The following is a 20,925-nucleotide window of genomic DNA, read 5'->3' on the forward strand; positions in this document are numbered from 1 at the left end:
TATTAGCATGTGAGTTTAATTGAGTTTAGAGATGAACGTGGAGTAATGAAATCTCAAGGAAGATTTAGCATACATTGGTCGGGTAAAAGATTATGTTAATAGCGTTCCGGTTATTTAGAATAAGAGTTGTGCACACATGAAATGGTGTAAGTTTTAAATATATACTGGTATAAAACATTTCCTTCTATTGAATGAATGCATGTAAGCATGTAGGAAAAAAACAAGGCTGGAACGAGAACCTAAAACTGGTCAACAACAGAGTTTGACCCAACCCAGCGGGTTGAAACCGGTTTGGGTCTTGGGTTTTTAGATCGGGTTGAGACCAGGTTGAAATCAAGTCGGGTTTAGTTTTTGATTAAAAAAAAAACAGTTTTTGCACATCATTAAGTGCAAATGTCTCTTATGGAAAACAATTCTTATTTTCTTCTCTCATTATATTTCGTATTATATATACAAATTTACATATATATATATATATATATATCGAGCGATTTTGAGTGTTTTTGAAGACCCGAACCATCAAAACTATTTCCATATTAACTACTTTCAACTTATTTGAGGTTTCCATCATTGTGTAATCATAATTTCATTTCATAAGCCATGATCAAATAGTTTTAATTTTTCATAATAATTACCACTTTGTTCTATCAATTACTATATATTTATTCTTTTATTTGTAAAAATATTTCTAAAAAGGGATCGAATAAGATATCATCATGCGTATTTAATAATAATTTTGGTTGTTTCTTTTTCAAATAACTCACGTACGTGCTTTGGTTAGGCTTATTCTTCAAATTTTTGATCGTTAGCATGTACAATTGTACAAAGAGGGAAACATTATTTATTAAATTGACTTTTCTTACTTTGTTACACACTCCCAGCAAACTTTGTATTTATTTGACATGCATGTAGTCAAAGAAAGCCACCAGCTAGCCCATTAGATTAAGGATACAACCATATTTCTATTCGACAGAGAATGATGATTGACTACTAAAAAAGTTAAGTAGTCCATTCGTCGCACCATATTTTCTTTGGAGATATTTTACCCGCCACTCTTTTCTACTCTTTTTGTATATTATTTTTTCTATACGTATATGCATAAGATATATATAATTAATGCACAGGCCCGTCCAATGGACGGTTTGTCTTAAAATATATTAATCAAAACTAACAGTTGGAATTTAAGTATATTAAATCCTTATGACCAATATCACAATTTAATCAATACGAAAACTAAGTAATGAAACATATAAAATTAACTTTATATAAATATTAATTTCAGTGTACTTTAAAAAAGTGTCCATGGAGTTGCTTTATCCGATCGTTAATCTTATACGGGTGATCTATGTGGCCTACAGGTTCAATGATGGGTTCACCTCCATATTTTTAAAGTAGTTAACCAAAGTGTCCATGGAGTTGCGCACCATATTATATCGATAACTCTTATAAAAAAGTAGTTAATCAAGCTTTTTAAAGCCCTCTTACAATCTAAAACTATATTGAAAAAATGTCACATAGGATTTTATCCTATGTGTCAACTCCATATTTTTTTTAAAAATAAACTATATATTTAGAAAAAAAAATGAACTTATATATATTAATTAATTAATAAATAAATATATTGTAGAAATCTAATTTTCTTTTTCTTTCTCTTTTGGAACGGCACATTCTACCTCTTCTGGATTAGTCAATTAGATTAAACAAAAATTAAAACCACCATGGTATTGATAATCCATTTATAAAAATCGCAGCAACACCTTCAAATGAATATAACTGTTTTACTTTTTGGATGTTAAGAAGAACATTCAACACATAAGGCATAGTCAAATTATCCTCTTTGAATTATATATCCAACCAATTGTAATTTTTCATGTGACTTTTAACTTTTTTGTAGAGAAATGTAGTGGAATTGTCACTCTACATTAAGGATCAAATTGTATGTCTTTGAGTTCTGTTGTAACAAGACGACTACATGATACATGTTCTAGATGTAGATCATTTAGTGGCAACAAAAGGCAAATTACTAGAATTACTAGAAGAAAAACATATTACTAAATTCTTAATGATAATTTAAAGTATAGCCTAATAGCTTAAGTCATTCTATCTCTTTAAGTTCATATTTTGTCAAGCTTTTGGTTGAATCCATTTCTGTTCAACCATATATTTATATGTTATTAAACTATTTATATAGTTCACATCACGTAATTCTAATGAAATATGTTCGCTATCGTTTCTTCATATATAAAGTGTATTATATAGTTTTTTATACAGTTCGCGCATCACGTGGGTCAAAAACCTAGTGTGTATATATATATATAATACCCGCAAAACAATTAGCCAACAAAACTAGGTGGCAAATGGATAGTATTCTCAAATTCATTTTGGACTATAAGTCTTAAATGGCTTCTTCAACAAATTATAAACTAAGTCTCAAATGGATAATATTATAATATTCTTAAAACTAGGCCAAAAAGAAATATCGATTACGTAACTTTGAAAGTGTGTATGGATGCTATAAATAGCCACAACATATTAAGGAATTCCTCACACATTCACTTCAACAAAACTCAGTCTTAAGCAATTAAACCTTCAAGCCTTTAACACTTTATATTTTGATTCAAGATCAATGGCGGCCAAAACCAGCATTGTGCGTCCTATTGCTAACTTCCCTCCTTCCCTATGGGGCGATCGATTCCTGTCTTTCGACGTCGACAACTTGGTACGCCACCATCTTCTAGACATTTTCTACTTTTGCCTTTAGCTATATACTGATGTGGTTGTTTCCATTGATTTTCAGGAATTGGATGACTACGTTGCAGCCATGAAAGAACCAACTGATGAGATACAAAAATTAATCGTTGCTCCAAATATGGACTCAAATGAGAAACTACGTTTGATCAACTGCGTGTCTCGTCTTGGTTTAAGCTATCTTTTCATCAAAGATATCGAGTGTCAACTCGAGAAACTTTTCAAGGAGCTTAATATGGAAGAATATAATGAATTTGATCTCTATACAACTTCGGTGAACTTTCTTGTTTTTAGACAATACGGATACAAACTATCTTGTGGTAAGAGACTACTTATGGTGTTACACATGCATATAAATTTATCATAATTTATTTGAAGCAAATTAATTTTAAATTGAACACTCATATTTAGTTTATATATACATAGCATTGCTAGTTGTTTACATATATATGCTTTGTCACATGCAGATGTGTTTAACAAGTTCAAGGATTTTAGCACCGGAAAATTTCAAGAACACATTAAAACCGATGTGAAGGGGATGTTGTGCTTTTATGAATGCACACATTTAGGAATACGGGGCGAATCCATTTTGGATGAGGCCTTGGCATTCACAGAATCGCATTTAAAGAGCGTGGTGGGTACACTTGAAGGGACTCTCGCAAAACAGGTGACACAAGGGCTTAAATTCCCTTGTCAACGAGGATTGCCGATTGTAGAGGCAAGGCTGTATTTCTCCAACTTTGAAGAAGAATGTTCAAAATACGATCCGCTGCCCAAGCTTGCAAAAGCACATTTCAGTTACTTTCAACTGATGCAAAAGGAGGAACTCTCAAAACTCACAAAGTAATTAAGTCTACCAATAATTAATGATATTGAAAATTTCAAATATCATGAAATATCTTTACTAATAAATCTTGTCTTTTAATTTAGATGGTCGAAGGACATGAATTTCGATTCAATAGCTACATATACAAGAAATAAAATGCCAGAATTGTACCTATGGGTGTTAGCGGTATTCTTGGAGCCTCGTCACGTTGAAGCCAGATTCATGACTACCAAAATTGCGCAACTAGTGTTGGTGATGGATGACACATTTGATGCATACGCAACTATTGAGGAGCTTCGACTTTTAACTGATGCCATAAACAGGTAATTAAATCTCTTATTTTGACCATCTCGATCTATTTTGCATATACAAGTTATATATCATGTGTGTTTAAGCAAATATATATGTAACATGTATCGGTTAATTCCAGGTGGGAAATTAGCTGTATGGAGCAACTTCCGGAATATATTCAACCATTTTATCAAATTATCCTTAATGAGTATGCTGAATGGGAGAAACAACTTGCCAAAGAAGGAAGGCAAAATGTGGTTCATGCTTCAAAAAAAGCAGTATGATTTCTCTATATATAACTCCAATAGTGTAAACTCCTACTACATCATATCGATCTAATGTTTAACTTAATAACTAACTAAACTTTTTTTTTTATAACAACCAGTTTCAGGATCTAACTAGAGGCTATCTTAGAGAGGCCGAGTGGAGACATAGTGGAACTGTACCATCATTTCAAGAGTACTATGAGAATAGATTGGCAACTTCTACATACAACCTTCTTGCAAAATCTTGTTTGATAGGCATGGGCGAGATTGTGAATGAAGAGGTTCTGGCTTGGTATGATAGTCATCCAAAAATGCTTGAAGCTTCGGAACTAATTGCAGGACTCCATAATGATGTCGTGAGCTTTGAGGTACTAATTAACTTACATATATTTTGTACAGTAGTTAATTATTTGTGTTTGTTAATAGTAATGATCATGTCACAACAAGAACTTGATGGATTATCTTTAATGAAATGCAGTTTGAGCGTGAAAGAGAACATAGAGCGACGGGAATAGATGCATATATAAAGACTTTGGAGTGACAGAAGATGTAGCTATCAAAGAACTCAAGGAAATGATTGACAATGCATGGAAAGACATCAACGAGGGATGTCTAAAGCCAACCAAAGTGTCCATGGAGTTGCTTTATCCGATCGTTAATCTTACACGGGTGATCTATGTGGCCTACAGGTTCAATGATGGGTTCACCTTCTCGGACCTGACCTTGAAAGACTATATTACTCTCTTATTCGAGGAATCCGTCCCTGTGTAATCGATCATATATGTAACCATCCAACCGTCCTGTAATGTCGTTTTTGATATAAGTCTTCCAATAAAAGATTGAATAAGATCGATTTCTTTCTACGCAATATATAATTGGTTAAGCATCATCATATAATTGTAGATGAAAATTACATTCACTTTATTGTACGTAGAAGTCACCAATCTATTCTCAATGATAAGATGAATATAATTGGTTAAGCATCATCATATAAGATTTCTTTCTACGCAATGATAAGATGAATATTACATTCACTTTATTGTACGTACGTTAATATATAATTGGTTGAGCATCATCATTTATACAGTAACTATACTCTCTCCATCATTTTATGATAATCACGGCTTTGTTAAACGGATTTAAACTTCTCTTCTACCCGAAAGAATATATTATTCTCTTATTTGTAGATTTTTTTAAATAAATTAAGGATTGAATAAGATATCTTCATGCAACCAAAAAATACTACAGTAACTTTATAATCCTTACTAATATAAACTAAACTAATATCGTTCAAAAAAAATAACTACTGGTAAATAGTAATAACTTATATTAATGTTTTACTATGTTTTTGAAATTAATCATAACTTAGATTATCATATTTTAGATAGTTTCTAATAATAATAATCAAAATACTGTGGGGGAAATGATGGCCACGTCATGTGGCGGAGGTGGTTGCTACATGTAGCAGTGGTTGTGTCGGCAGTGGTAGCGTTGACGGTGGTGGGGGCACAGCAATAGAGGCGGCGGTGGTGGTAAATATAAAAAATATTGATATTAAATGTGATTGTGTAGTTATTTTAAAGGTTAAAGGATGTATATTGTAAATTATTTTATTAAGTGTATTATAAGTTTATTTGGTGAAAATGTTTTAAATTATTGAATAGATATATAAAAGAGGTATTTTTGGTCTTTCAAAAGCCGCGAAAGTTTAAGAAAAAAAGTTATTTGCTTTATTAAATACAGAAATATAGATAATAATAATAAATTATAAATAAAATAGCTATTAAAATATGATATCGATCAATATGATATTTAAGAAAATTTAAAAGTTTGATTTAATGTTTATGAACATTTCTATTAAATGTAGTTAATCTGTGAGTATAATTTAGACTACTTGTAAGTTTATATACAGAAAATATAATTAAATAATATCATAAATGAATAATATTTCTTTTATGAAGGTTTATAGATATTGTACTCGTCGTTAATAAATAAGCAGCCTTACTTCTTTGCCCTGTGAGTCCGTGGGTCGGAAATTTATCGGAAGCAACGCTGCTACTTCCTTTGTTAAGTTGGTCAAAAATGAAGCAAATTGGGCAGCATGTTTACAATATTTATTTACCCGATTCCATTCCAAGCGCGACTTTTTTTTTTTTTCCTTCTTATTTATTAATATTTGATGGCTTTATTATTTATTTATTTATTTCCTTCTATTTTACTTTGTGGTTTCAATCCACTATAGCCGACACTCATACTCCGACAGTACAATGAACTTAAAATTATTGCATATTCAATAAATTCCAAGTTTTTAAACAAAGCAGTTAATTCAATGTAAAAATGTAATTTATAATTATATATTCGATCAAATATATATCATTTTAAGATAAAGGGTTTTGTTAAACGAAGTCTTAAGAACTTTCGTTAAGGTGCATTAAATATTGCATGTATACTTATCATAAAATTTAAAGGGTGAACTTTTAATGTGAAAATGTACAATGTTTTTATGTACATTAAGTGAAGCCCAAACATTTTTCTTAAGATAAATCATGCAAAAATACATAATTTTCAATTTCTATTATATATTATATTGAGTTCATACACTAACTTGTAGAGCATGAGTTAACAAAACCTCAATAATACAAAACATATAATGACACATAATTTACCGGTTTATATAGTATCCATGTTATCGGGTGTCATAATCGTGATACAAAATCGACTTTGAAAAGCAAAAGTAAAAGATCGTTGATAATCATGAAGAAAAATAAAATCATATCCTATCTTTTGGAAGTTTTATTAAAATGTACATATATATGTATATACTTTTTTGAACAGCTATATTTTATTTTATGGGTTATGTTAATAATAGTATGTATTATTTGAGTGCATTAAAATTTGTAATTTGTCATGTAAAAATTCAAGGGATGACTTTTATGTATAAAGTACTAATTTTTTATGCATATGATACTAGTGACAAAGCTTAAATCTGTCATTAACATTTTCTATTTTTATATAAAAGAACATTTTGATAAGGTATCGAAAAATTACAACAAAACATTGGGACTTATTAACCGAGTAGGCTATATGAAGCACTAAAAAATTTACAACGCTTCGACATTCAAGGAAAGGATCTCGTAACTATAGTTGTCAACTCGTAACTTTTGACTCGACTGGAAAACTTGATTTTTGACTCTTGACTCAACTCGTAAGAGCCCGAACATTTGTATATACTACATAATATTGTATATATATATATATGACGTATTTATAAACTAATTGTAAGTTGATTATCATAATACATTACCAAAATATCATATATTTGATACTTTTAAGTCATAAATTTATTGTTTATCTTAAAATTCGTACTAAAATAATCAAAAATACATATATAACATACAAAATTATGTAACCATAAATATGATATATAATATATAACCATATTATCAAACTACAACAATCATAAGTTTGTAACTCGTATTGACTCGTTACAAATTCACGCATCGACTCGTAAGAGTCAGGAGAAAAAAGAGTCACACAACAAGTCGCTTCGTTTTCAGTCTAAATTAACTTTGACTCGTAAAAATCCACTTATGACTCGTAAGAGTCTAACAGCTATATATCTTCGTAACTACTAGGCTATTTGGCTTTGAAGAAATTTTAGTGATCACTTAATAATTAATGAATGTGAAGAAACTTTAGTGATCACTTAATAATTAATGAATATGAAAAATTGTAAATATCCTACGGTTGATAGGCGTGGAACAAGGTGCTTGGTACCCACAACCAGCCCTCCCTAGTCAACCATGTTTTTCGTTACAAGTTTGACGTATAGTCAACAACGTGCTATAAAAGATTTTCTTACCCAGCCTCCCTCCATTTCCCATTTTATGACATTTACTGTTTAACCATTCAAAGTGCAATCATAAAATAATTAACTTTGAATACCATGTCATTTATCGATCACAGACAAAGTATTAGTACTACACTTTGCTAAACTGTTCCGATTAATTAGCTCTTAGTTGTAATAATCCACCAAGTTATATATTATGGGTACTTTTGAATAGTATAGCCCCCTAACAAGAAATTTTGGCTACGTGCACCAAGTTGATAGACACCAAGTCTTAAACGGCCTTTTGGCAAAATATAAATTTACTAGTCTTAAATGGATGGCATTCTCAAATGCATGCATATGGCGGCCAAAAAGAAATATTGATTGCGTAACTTCGAAAATAAGTGTATATATAAATAGCCACAACATAACAAGTAATCTTCACATACTCATTTTAACAACTTATATAGTCTCAAACAATCAAACCTTCAAGACTTTAACATACTTCATATTTTGATTTAAGATCAATGGCGGCCATGGTTGACACCAACATTTCTACTGTCCAAGGAAACACCAAAACCAGCATTGTGCGTCCTATTGCTAACTTTCCTCCTTCTTTATGGGGTGATCGTTTCCTATCTTTCAACCTCGACAACTTGGTAAGCCACCATATATGGTGCACCCGAATGCATGCTATAGTACGTGTTTTCCCTTTTGTTTTATCAAGGACTTACACATGTTTTTGTTTTCATTGATTTCCAGGAATTGGATGATTATGTTGCAGCCATGAAAGAACCAACTGATGAGATACAAAGATTAATCGTTGATTCAAACATGGACTCAAATGAGAAACTATGTTTGATCAACTGCGTGTCTCGTCTTGGTTTAAGCTATCTTTTCATCAAAGATATCGAGATTCAACTTGAAAAGCTTTTCAAGGAGCTTAATATGGAAGAGTATAATGAATTTGACCTCTACACAACTTCAGTGAACTTTCTTGTATTTAGACAATATGGACACAAACTATCTTGTGGTAAGGCATTATATGGTGATACCCCATTCATAATCATAATTTTAAACACTATTTATTTAGTTTGTGTATATACAAATGATAATTTTTACATATATATGCTTTGATTACATGCAGATGTGTTTAACAAATTCAAGGATTTTAGCACCGGAAAATTCAAGGAACACATTAGAACCGATGTGAAGGGCATGTTGTGCTTTTATGAATGCACACATTTAGGAATACGGGGCGAATCCATTTTGGATGAGGCCTTGGCATTCACAGAATCGCATTTAAAGAGCGTGGTGGGTACACTTGAAGGGACTCTCGCAAAACAGGTGACACAAGGGCTGAAATTCGCTTCTCAACGAGGATTGCCGATTGTAGAGGCAAGGCTGTATTTCTCCAACTTTGAAGAAGAATGTTCAAAATACGATCCACTGCCGAAGCTTGCAAAAGCACATTTCATTTACTTTCAACTGATGCAAAAGGAGGAATTGTCTATACTCACAAAGTAAGTTCACCAATGCATAGATGCGTTAATATTTAACATTTATCAACATGAGGTTTACATTTCACTTAAAATTTAAATACTGATGTGAAGCTATATATAAATTAATTAACAATAACTCTTGTTTGATAGGTGGTCTAAGGACATGAATTTCCAAACGATAGCTACATATACAAGAGATAAAATGCCGGAATTGTACCTATGGGTGTTAGCCGTATTCTTAGAGCCTCGTCACGTTGAAGCCAGATTCATAACTACAAAAATTGCACAGCTAGTGTTGGTGTTAGATGATACGTTCGATGCATATGCAACTATTGAAGAGCTCCGACTTCTTACTGATGCCATAAGCAGGTAATTGAAAATGCCTAACATTTGTTAAATCTTCCCTTTTGCATGTACATGTTATATATCATATGGGTTAGTTAATCTAACATAATGACATTTTCAGGTGGGAAATTAGCTCTATGGAGCAACTTCCAGAATATATTAAACCATTTTACCAAATTCTGCTCAATGAGTATGCTGAATGGGAGAAACAGCTTGCTAAAGAAGGAAGAGAAAATGTGGTCCATGCTTCAAAAAAAGCAGTATGATTTCTTTATAAGTTTATATATATATAAAATATATGAGTCCAATATTGTTAACTCTACATCTAATATAATTTTGACTTGATGATTAACTAACTAAACTTCGTTCATAACAATCAGTTTCAGGATCTAGCTAGGAGTTATCTTAGGGAAGCCGAGTGGAGACATAGTGGAACTGTACCATCATTTCAAGAATACTATGAGAATGGATTGGTAACTTCTACCTACAATCTTCTTGCAAAATCTTGTTTGATAGGCATGGGCAAAATTGTTGATGAAGAAGCTTTAGCATGGTATGAAAGTCATCAAAAAATTCTTGAAGCCTCAGAACTAATTGCAAGACTCCATAATGATGTTGTAAGCTTTGAGGTACTAAACTAACATATTTTGATGTTACTTCATATTTATTCATAGTAAATTCAGATTTTCAATACTAGAAACAATAATCATCTAATGATATGATGGATTATCTTTAATGAAATGCAGTTTGAGCGTGAAAGAGAACATAGAGCTACGGGTATAGATGCATATATGAGGACTTTTAGGGTGACCGAAGATGTAGCTGTCAAAGAACTCAAGGAAATGATTGACAATGCATGGAAAGACATCAACGAGGGATGTCTAAAGCCAACTAAAGTGTCAATGGAATTGCTCTATCCAATCCTTAATCTTTCACGGGTGATTTATGTGGCCTATAGGTTTAATGATGGGTTCACCTTCTCAGACTTGACTTTGAAAGACTACATTAGTCTCTTATTCGAGGCTTCTGTGCCCGTGTAATCGTAATCAAACCATCTGATCCATTTTTTTTTTATTATTTCGATTTCGTTTATAAGGCGTTTGCCAGTAAAGGATTGAATAAGATACCTTGTACGAAATATTATTATGAGTTTGATTTAATTAATGATATGATTCAGATTATGCAATTTATAGTTGTACGTTGTTAATAACTAATGAAGCATCATTTATATCGTTTATATCCATTACTTTATGATGTTTTATTAATATGTAGGATACATGTATATTTTGAGTTATATACATGAAGTTGCAAATAAATTACTGATGAAGTTAAAATTAAATAGATATCGCAAGTAATGTAAAGAGGATATTTTAAAATGATTTATGGTGAAAAATTAAGTCACTTTTGTATTGCCATGTTTTCATTCTATGTTCAAGACTTCAAGTCACACTTTTGTAAGTCACACTTTTGTAATGCCATGTTTTCATCCTATGTTGTTGTAGGCCAGCTGGTAAGGCCTAGCTAGCATATAGATATAAAGTTTTAAGGATGAAGATTTCTTCAAGTTCTCTGTTCAAGTTGTAGGAATTTTAACCATTGAATTATAATAAATAATCATGATTCTAGTCAGCTTGGCACTCTGGCTAGCTGATTCCCATTTGATAACAATTACTGTACATAATCCTTGAAAGGGGTATGGGGGAGGTGAGCTGTACACAGTTTTGCCTTTACCCAAAGGTAGAGAGACTGTTTCCATAAAGACCTCCGGCCAGGAAGATGTAAAAGTCGTAAAAGGATAAAGTGTTTATACCTATCTGTCGAGAATACAAAATATCAAACCATTAATTAATATTATAATGTGTTTTTGTTTTTCCATTCGAGGTCAGATATCACCTAAAAAGGCCCACACTCATTTTTCCACTATGGCTTCTTATTTTCTATTATGGCAGCTGGCTTATTTATCTTCGTCGTCTTTTTTTCTTTTTATCTTTCCAAATACAACTCACATGCTTTAGCTCTTTTTAGTAAATACATGTAGTTGCAAATAAATTAGTATGAAGTTGAAATAGAAATTACATGTGTACAATTTGAGTGATCAATTTGTTGGTAATGTTTTTATCATGCCACGAGAGGATAGGATCATAGGAAGAGCCAAAAGATCGAAGAGAAACACAAAAGACTAGATTCATGAATTTATCTTAAAAATGTGCGCTTAGCAATGAATACTTGCTATTTACAGTATATCCTTGGGTGAAGTAAAAAAAAAATGTTCCTGTGTCCAGCCAGAATCGCCCTTTTCATCCATGCCAATAACTTTCTGCCCAAATCATCCTTGTTGTACAATTTTCGTCCCTGTTTCCGTTAACTTCACAAAATTAAATCATAAACTTTCTGAAGGCATATAGATTTCACCAAAGATAATTTGTTACGGAAAGAGCTTCACCCCTGGGTTTGTTAATCTCACAAAGCCACACCATGACCAATCGAATATATGGAGTACTTAACTATGGCAAGCAAACGAAACAAGCAGAATCTTTGTATGCTAAGGAAACAGAGTCAATTGAATCACTTCAACAGAGCAGACATGAAGGAAGATATATAGAGGATAAAAACGTTTAGTTAAAGAAAAAAACCATTTTTTATATAGTCAGACAGGAATCAGGTCATGCATGACCGTGCTTCATATAATTTCGATTACTTAACCCACTTAGTAGTATGCAATGAGGGAGTAAAAAGAGTGATTCATTCCTGAATCAATAGTTCATATAAACTATATAGTTCATTCTCCAAGGCTTCTTAAGAAATCAATAGTCAGTTAGAAACCACAAACAGCAAACAGGACGAACATAACAAAAATATCAGAGACACCAAAAGTAATGAAACAAGACTCAACAAAGACAATGGAACTTCTCATCATGTTTACCACCTTGTTATCACATTAAACATGGAAAGAGTGTTAGGCATCATTGCATCAAGCAGCTTGTGAATTACTGTGACCATCTATGATTAGCAGAATTTTATCAACACTAAATACCTACAAGAACAAAACTAATCGACAAATTATTAAAAGCATAAAAAAAAATCAAATACACAACCCATTTCGGATTGATTTCTTAATCAAGTTACACCAACATGGTAGATTAGACATTGAATAAGTGAGTAAAACTGAACATATATGATTTGGCATATATTAACTTGGCCCTCATGAACGTTTACATGGACATTATTACAACGCAGAAGTCCTCTGCAAAAAAACTGAATAAACTATATCTCTTTTGCCCGTATAATTCTTAACATACCACCAAAAGTTTCACGATCACTGAATACTACATCGAACCCTTCGACTGTAAACATAACAAAATTACCTTAAATTCCACCCTCGGCAAAAACACTCCCATCACTTTTCAGGATCATTTGTTTTATTTTTGTTCCCATATATAAGCCCAGTTTCCTACAAGATCAAAAACAAGCTCTGTTAATCCCATATCCTGTTATCACATTATAGTTGACCACAATTCAAGTCGTAAAAACCAAACGACAACTTTATCAACAAAAAAGCCTACATACTGTCTCTAAGCTTTTGGAAGCCCTGTACAGTAGCACTTCTCACACACCCTACAAAGCCAATAGTATTTTGCCATAAAAAAATACGCTATTTTGGCTCTATGTAACATTTTGATGGCCTGTACGGTCACACTTGTCACACACCCTCAAAGACGACAGTATTTCTGCCATACAAGAAATAAACCACTTTGGCTCTTTTAAACAATTTGATAGCTCTGTACAGTTTCATTTCTCACACACCCTCAAAGACGACAGTATTTCACAGTAAGCCAAAAAATGAAGACACTAACTGCAAACATGTATAACTTTCTACTTAAACTCTATTCGATGCCCTGCACAATCGCATTTTCACACCCACCCTCAAAACAACATCACCATAATTTTCCACAAGTGATAAGTATAACAAATATATCTATCTCAAAACAGAATTCATGAACAAATAAGTATTTAAAAAGTATCGAACCTGAAGATCGGGGACCGGTTTTACTTTCTCGACATATCGATAACGATCAGAGGCAGCAGCCAGTGCAGCTTTCTCCTAAAATAAATACATAATCAATATAATATAGTTATTGTAATAAAATTAACAGAATGAAATGAAATAAATGAATGAATTAATACTTGTTGTTCTTTTTTAAGGTCTTGTGAAGGTTTGACCCATAAAAAGTAAGCTAGGGTTCCGGCGACCACCCAAGAGGCCAGATTGGATCCGCCACGGAGGCCGCCCATTGCATTTCCGAATACTGATCGTACATTTCCGATTGATTTTTTCCACCCACTACTTGCCATTCTCACTGATTAATTAGGGTTTTAAGATTTATTTCAAATTAGGGTTTTTTCCCCTTTTGAATAATTTTTTTATTTAAAAAAGCATTTCTTGCAGGAATTGATTTTTCGTCGGGTCGGTGTTTTTTCCAAGTTGTCTCGTGTTGTTCGGACTCTTCACTTCAAATATATATTTATTATTGAATAATTTATAATCTATATCTATAACCTCAACTTATAAAGAAGAACTCATTTTAAAAATTTCAATCTAATTTATATCTATAAAAATCAATCACATGTAAAAAAATTAATAGATAATACTAAAAAAATAATAGTTAGATTCACTTACCAATTTTCAATTTTTTAAAGTTAGATTGATTTTAAACATATAAATTAAGTTAATTTATCATTTTCATATGTAACATATAATGTTTTGGCCTATTTTGTGCCCAACATCACAATTAGTCGACTTTTTCTTTTAAATGGGTAGAGATTCTCAAGCTCAATCGTCGGGCTTTCTTTTCTTCCTTTGGAGTTAAACACAAACAAGCTTTTTTTCCTTTCGGGCCACACACAAAAAGCAAACAATTCTTTTCTTTTCCTTAATAAAAATTAAAATAAATGCGGATAAATGCAAAGACTTCACCCAGACCAAAAGCGTGATGTACAAAAATTAGAACTTTCTTTTTACAACTAAAATGTATACTTTGACAATGATTGGTATATGGTAGAACATGAGATTAGGAGATTTTAGGTTCAAATTTTGATATGAGTAATATTCTCTCACGAATAAAGTTAAAGATTTTCACAGCATGTGTTTCATTTTAGAATTGAAATTAGGTATACAAAGAACTATGTTGTTGAGCTTAATTTACCGTTAAAAAACACTTCATCAAAAACCCACCAAAAACCCACGACAATACATGAGGCCTCAGTGCCGTCTCTGAGAATTTATGGGCTCAGTTAACAACATATATTTTTTTATATATATAGATAAAAAATTAAAATGTCGGGCCCCCTAAAAAATCGGACCTCGTTCGGTCGTCCACTTCGTCCAATGCCTAAGCCCCCATGTGAGGCCTTTATGCTCGTAACAATATCAAAGAAAATAACACCATGTAAATAATTAATGTCATGTACTAATATAAACTAGATTAATACTCGGTCGGTGACCGGGTTACCCGAAAATAACCTATTTGACTTGTCAACCCACTTGATCCAAAGCCAACTCGATACAGATCAATCTGATTGACAGCCATAACAATTACGTCTGTCAATACTCGACTCAACCCAAAACCAAGACTGGAACCGGCCCGAAAACAACACAGTTAGGGTTGTGAAATCCCAAACCGCCAACTCACTCTTATTTTTTCGGTTAGGTTACAGTTGACCTATTAGGTTAACATGTCAACCATCGAACCTGAAAATATTTTTAAGTTTATATAATATTTTTTAACAGGTCGACCCATCCACCCATTTGACCTGAAATCAATCCACCTACCCTACTCATATAACCTATTTGACGTGAAATTAAGTCGCCAACCCGTCAACCCACCGACCTATTTGACCCGACAACCCAAAACTCAACCTACTAACCCGCCAAACCAAATTATTTCAAGTTGATGGCTGGTTTGGGTTGACATGTTGTAGGTAAGAGTTGAAATTTCTAACTTGAAATTTTTAGTGGGTTGGATCAGGGTCACAGGTTTTTTACCCACCAACCCAAACCTATTGACAGCCTTACTAACAATAGTGGTTATTTAAATGTCTCCACACAAAAAAAAGATTGATTTAATATTTTTATTTGAAAATTAAAATAAGTTATTGATTGATCCGCGAAGTCGTCAACCCATGTATTAGTTTGGTCAACTCGGGTTGACCGGAGTCGGGTCCAAGGTTGAAGTGTCTGATCTTTAATTTCAACTCGGCCCTAGTTTAATACCCGGTCGATAGAAGTTACATAATAACCTGAGACATTGCAAGAAATATACGTCTTATCATATAGCAAAATGATGTTTAGTATGAAAGCGAACATACGGTTAAGATAATCTTTAAACACTTGCTCAATTTCAGCTATAGTATATATACAATGGATTTGATAGATACAAAGAGAGTTTTATGACCTTTTATAGTTTAAATAAGTATCTTGTAATGTAACAAACTTTGAACGAATGTCTATAGTAGGAAATAACTAAAGTTGTGTGTATTGTATGTAACAACTCGAAAATAATGTTTATTGTATGTAAGAAAATGTATTCAACCAATTAAAATCAGACAAGTGGCACCTCTATATGGTTGCCACGTATGTTTTCTTACTTACAATAAACATTTTTTAAAGTTGTTTGCATACAATACACAAAACTTTAGTTATTTCCTACTATAGACATTCGTCCAAAATTTGTTACATTCCAGGATACTTATCCTAAAATATTATGATTGAAAAAAAAAAGTTATAATTGTAATTTGAAACATTTATCATAAATAGTTTTACCAAATATTAACTATTGTATATGTATAGGGTATATATACATTACTCCGTTAAAATGTTGTAAATGTATGATTAAGTAGTTTAGAGACAATAACCAGACTGACAAATACCCGACTCAACCTGAAACACAATACCCGACTCGACTTGAAACTATCGGAGATTTTCAACTTGTTAACCTATCAACATGATCGGTTAAGGCTGAGTTTTCAAGTTGTTAAGTCGACCCGCCAATCAAAGTTTTAAGTTTGTTAATGATATTATGTATTTTTTTTAAGTTCAATTATTTGTTTAAGAGAATTGTAGCTTTTTGATAATGGACATCTAGTTATATTATATTTTATAGTAGTAAAAGTATTGTATAACTTGGGTTATTTCTATACGATCTTTTTTACAAAACATTTCATGCCAATAATAAGATAAAGACTATTAATTAATCAGGGCTAACTCTTCAACTCTCGATATGATTTTAATAAAGTGTGAAATGTCACGAGGATAAAGTTTAGACAAAAATAACTTTAAAATCTTTTTAGAAACACACGTACCATCAGATTAAGCCAATTTCACTAAAATGTGAAATGCCACGAGTATAGAGTTTAAGCAAAACAACTTTAAATAAATTTTAGAAGCACATGTACCGTATTAGATTAAAGGCTTTTAATTAATTTTATAATCATAGAACAGAAAAGAACGTATTTGATATTAATTAATTTAATGTTTATTTTAGTGGGGAGAAATTAATCAATCATTGTTGATAAATAAATAGTTTATATAAGTTGATTAATATGTTAGCTAGAAACAAAATATCATTTGCCTTTTGAAATTTTTAATGTACAGATCTATTACATAAGTATGAGTTTATGAATGTTAAGTTATATTAAAAAATTTCCAGCTAATTTAGAATTTAAATATATTTTCTATAGTTTCCCTTTAAATATAATTGTTACCAAATATACAAAAGGCATTTAAAAACAGTTTCTAAATATAATCCAACCAATCAGAATACAAGAAAATAAAACTTTCAACCTATCAGAAGCGAGAGAATTCATTCTTTTTTTCTCCCTGTTCTACCCGCAATATATATATATATAATATATAATATGTATAGATATATAATTAAAACTTGAAAAGTATACATTGATTTTTATAATTATAAAAGATGAAAATATAAAGACAACAGATTAAATTAGTCCAATATATACTCCAATGTTAGTTGGATATAAATAATATAGAATGAAATGCACCCAAAACTACTAAAACCCCATGGATTATTCAAGCTTAATCTTGTTACTATCTAGATATCTTTCTAATATATTTCTATGTGTATATATACCATCTCCAGCCGTCGTAACTTTCAGCTTCCAGCAGGTCCTTACTCTTTTCCGATTGCTGGAAATTAACCTTTTACAGGTAAGCAACGGACAAACCCCTATCGTTCACTTGCAACACTTAGACTTGGAAGTAAAAGTAAAACAACCATAGTTGTTTCATCTCCAGATTTCGCTAGAGAGTCATTTCACACAAATAACCAGGCTAATTAAAGTCATAGCTGAAGTTAATTTGGAGTATAACACTAATATGGAACAACTTTTTGGTCTTGCAGATTGAAGTTTCGTTTATGGTAAGTCCTTCAAAAATTACAGGTAAGTCGTTGCAAACTGGACAAAAGAAAAAGGAAGATGACAGGATCAAGCGACTAACACAAAACATATCAAATGCGTCCAAATGGACTGAGCATGTCATGGTATTAATTGTATCAATTCAAGAGACAGCATCCTTACAAGGTATACTGTTAGGCCGGTGCTTATAGAAGTCCCCCGCGGCGTCCTCGAGGTTCAAGACGCTCCAAGGCTTAATGACACCCATCGTCCTTGCGGCTGCATGCGTCCTAGAACTTGTTCTCCACCAAGAAGTTGGAGGACGGAGGAGAGGTGGGGCCATAGAGATGTTTTCATTTTTTTTTTTTTTTGGTTTGTAAACATATATATATGGTGTAATAGTGTATATATATGTCAATATATGTATTTGATCTTTGTGGTTTGCAGGAGGAGCTGAGGAAGACGCACTCACGCACATATATACATATATTATATAATAAGCAATTTTCATTTTTACCCCTATAGTATAGAATATTTATTAAATAACTCTTGAGTTTTAAAAGTTATCAATTTAGTCCCTAACATTAATTTATTATTATTTTTTATTTATATTTTTTAGATTTTATTAATCTAAATATGATTTTTAATATCAAAAAAATAGTTATTTAATTTTATGTCTAAGTAATTAAAAAATGTTAAAAGAATTAATAATGTGGTGAAGAAGTTTTGAAAAAGTTGTTCTTATAGGCAGTGAGTGTCCTGAGGAGAGTCTTGAGAAATGTGATACTGACGTGACAGGCAAGAAGTCCTGAGGACGGCCTGCCTATAAGCACGGGCCTTAAAGTTAGGCATAGAAAAATAATGCTTTTAAACGGCATAAACAGTTTAACTTTAAATAGTAAGCATTATCACCTTATCAAGTACAATCTTGAGATCATCTTCATTGACCCCTTTCCCGAGTTTGTTACCCCAAAAAAACGAAATGAATTCCAAAGATCCGAGGATTCAAATTAATGAAGTACTCAAACAAAGAATTAAGAGCATTTTGGAATGAAATATCATTGTTAGATGCAAAGTTGATGACCTTGTCAAGTTTATCTTTGTCTTCCGATACACGTTGTACAAACTGCTTTCTGGATCGGGCACCGGTTGCTTACCTGTTTCCTGAATGTGACGAGTCATTGCACCCATCATCAATAACTAACCCTGAGTTAATTAATCTGGCCATGTAACTTTCAATCATTTCTTTTTCCAGCACATTTCTTATCTTTGCTATGCTTTTTGCAACCAACGCAGGGTGATGTTTATATGCTCCGGGCTTGTGGCTTTCAACCATTCCCGTTTCCAGTAAAGGTGTCGTCTTTGTAATTACCCATTTCGCACCTAAGTAGTCAGACAATCTCTCCGTCTCTTCATTCAAACATTTCTCGACTTTCTTAAGATAATCCCCACGCTTATAACATTCAATCAAATGCTGGGATTTCCCTCGGTAAAAGTTGGTTGATAAATCAAGAAGAGGCATCTCAAACATTTCTTGGTAAATAGAGGGACCGAGATCCATTAACATTTTCAGAATGCTTTTGATCAAATCCCCAAACAAATTCACCATCCCTTTCTCTCTGCACAATTTCCAAAAGTGCATTTTTCAGCTTCATTTGGATTCTAGTACCGTGGATGACGTTATCCACCCATAGTTGAACCCCAAGCTCGAAAACATGAGCCTTATGTGTGTTGTAAGTACACCTTCTATCCATGCACAAGAATATGCACCTTGACATTTCAAATGCTTTGCTGTGTTCCAACCATTTCTTGTTCAATTCTTCGAGAAACAAAGGTCCTTCAGAAGCTTCAATTGATGCTGCCATCTCTTTTATGTAAAACGTAATTGTTGATGCAATTTTAATGTATAACATCTCCCCAAAGTTATGCCACACCACGAAGAATGCTTTGCTGAACCAAATTGAAAAAAACGAAGGCAGTTATAACAATCAACAAGGTACATATATATAACTAAGAGTACACAGTATTTCAAAGTAAAAAAGAAACCTGTAAAGCTCTTCAAAGCCAAGGCTGGTGGCATTATACTTAAAAATCTCATTAATCGCGTTATCCAATATGTTAAAAACATCCCCAGCAGCCTTTGGACCCACGTCCTTCTCATGTATGGCCGCGTCCACCAAGGCACACATCTTCTCTAAACCCTGCATTTCCTCTGTTGATGTCATCATTGTCATCATCTTGTCGGCAAATAAAACGAACACGGTTGAAAACAAAGTTAGACTATATATATACAGATGATGTTTTGAACTTATATAAATTACCCAACATAAACATTCTCATACAAATCGGTAATGTAAACTCTGAGGTGTTTAAAGCACAACATTAATCAAGCACCAGTGTTTGAGGTTACATAGAATTTGGAGTATGTGTTAAGTTCATATATTTGTGATCTAAGATTTGAATTTGTGATCCGAAGAGTGGGATTGAGATTGAGAGTTTGAGATCGAGATTATCCCTATCCAGTTAAGGCTTCTACTCCGGTGGATCTAACCCTATTTTTCACTTTTGGGCCGGAGGTCCCTTCCACTCCGGTGGATCTGGAAGCAGCCTCTCTACCTTTGAGTAGGAGTAAGGTCTGTCTACATCATACCTCTCCCATAGCCCGACTTATGTCGGGATTGGGTACCTTGTTGTTGTTGTTAAGTT

The 20,925-nt window shown here is 32.5% G+C and overlaps 2 protein-coding genes and 2 pseudogenes across 5 annotated transcripts; 2 read left to right on the forward strand and 2 right to left on the reverse strand.

The window, feature by feature from the left end:
- The first annotated feature begins 2,524 nt into the window (after positions 1-2,524).
- Positions 2,525-4,996, forward strand: LOC122607613 (annotated as a pseudogene).
- Positions 4,997-8,386: 3,390 nt separating this feature from the next.
- Positions 8,387-10,993, forward strand: LOC122607586 (germacrene A synthase short form-like). The gene is made up of 7 exons (XM_043780597.1): positions 8,387-8,619; positions 8,723-8,993; positions 9,108-9,483; positions 9,613-9,831; positions 9,929-10,067; positions 10,188-10,436; positions 10,554-10,993. The coding sequence occupies exons 1-7, from the start codon at positions 8,488-8,490 to the stop codon at positions 10,845-10,847; spliced, it is 1,680 nt and encodes a 559-aa protein (XP_043636532.1). The 5' UTR covers positions 8,387-8,487; the 3' UTR covers positions 10,848-10,993.
- A 971-nt stretch (positions 10,994-11,964) lies between these two features.
- On the reverse strand, positions 11,965-14,309 carry LOC122584235. 4 transcript variants are annotated; one of them, XM_043756456.1, is made up of 4 exons: positions 13,993-14,309; positions 13,835-13,909; positions 13,173-13,258; positions 11,965-12,159 (listed from the first exon to the last, which is right to left on the reverse strand). In XM_043756456.1, the coding sequence occupies exons 1-3, from the start codon at positions 14,158-14,160 to the stop codon at positions 13,205-13,207; spliced, it is 297 nt and encodes a 98-aa protein (XP_043612391.1). In that variant the 5' UTR covers positions 14,161-14,309; the 3' UTR covers positions 11,965-12,159; positions 13,173-13,204. The 4 variants fall into 4 exon arrangements, with proteins under 4 accessions (XP_043612391.1, XP_043612396.1, XP_043612403.1 ...); XM_043756461.1 differs by having other exon boundaries at positions 11,965-12,172; XM_043756468.1 differs by lacking the exon at positions 11,965-12,159 and adding an exon at positions 12,568-12,841.
- Positions 14,310-19,110: 4,801 nt separating this feature from the next.
- On the reverse strand, positions 19,111-20,444 carry LOC122590820 (annotated as a pseudogene).
- Between the last annotated feature and the right edge of the window lie 481 nt (positions 20,445-20,925).

This window comes from Erigeron canadensis, chromosome 1 (assembly GCF_010389155.1).
Source record: "Erigeron canadensis isolate Cc75 chromosome 1, C_canadensis_v1, whole genome shotgun sequence".
In the NCBI taxonomy this organism is placed as follows: Eukaryota; Viridiplantae; Streptophyta; class Magnoliopsida; order Asterales; family Asteraceae; genus Erigeron; species Erigeron canadensis.

Coding starts and splice junctions, on each gene's coding strand:
- LOC122607586 (XM_043780597.1), top strand. CDS start 8,488: ATGGCGGCCATGGTTGACACCAACATTTCTACTGTCCAAGGAAACACC. Junction 9,484..9,612: donor GAATTGTCTATACTCACAAA/GTAAGTTCACCA, acceptor CTTGTTTGATAG/GTGGTCTAAGGACATGAATT. Junction 10,068..10,187: donor TCCATGCTTCAAAAAAAGCA/GTATGATTTCTT, acceptor CATAACAATCAG/TTTCAGGATCTAGCTAGGAG.
- LOC122584235 (XM_043756456.1), bottom strand. CDS start 14,160: ATGGCAAGTAGTGGGTGGAAAAAATCAATCGGAAATGTACGATCAGTA. Junction 13,910..13,992: donor ACCTTAAAAAAGAACAACAA/GTATTAATTCAT, acceptor TATTTATTTTAG/GAGAAAGCTGCACTGGCTGC. Junction 13,259..13,834: donor AACCGGTCCCCGATCTTCAG/GTTCGATACTTT, acceptor TTGATCTTGTAG/GAAACTGGGCTTATATATGG.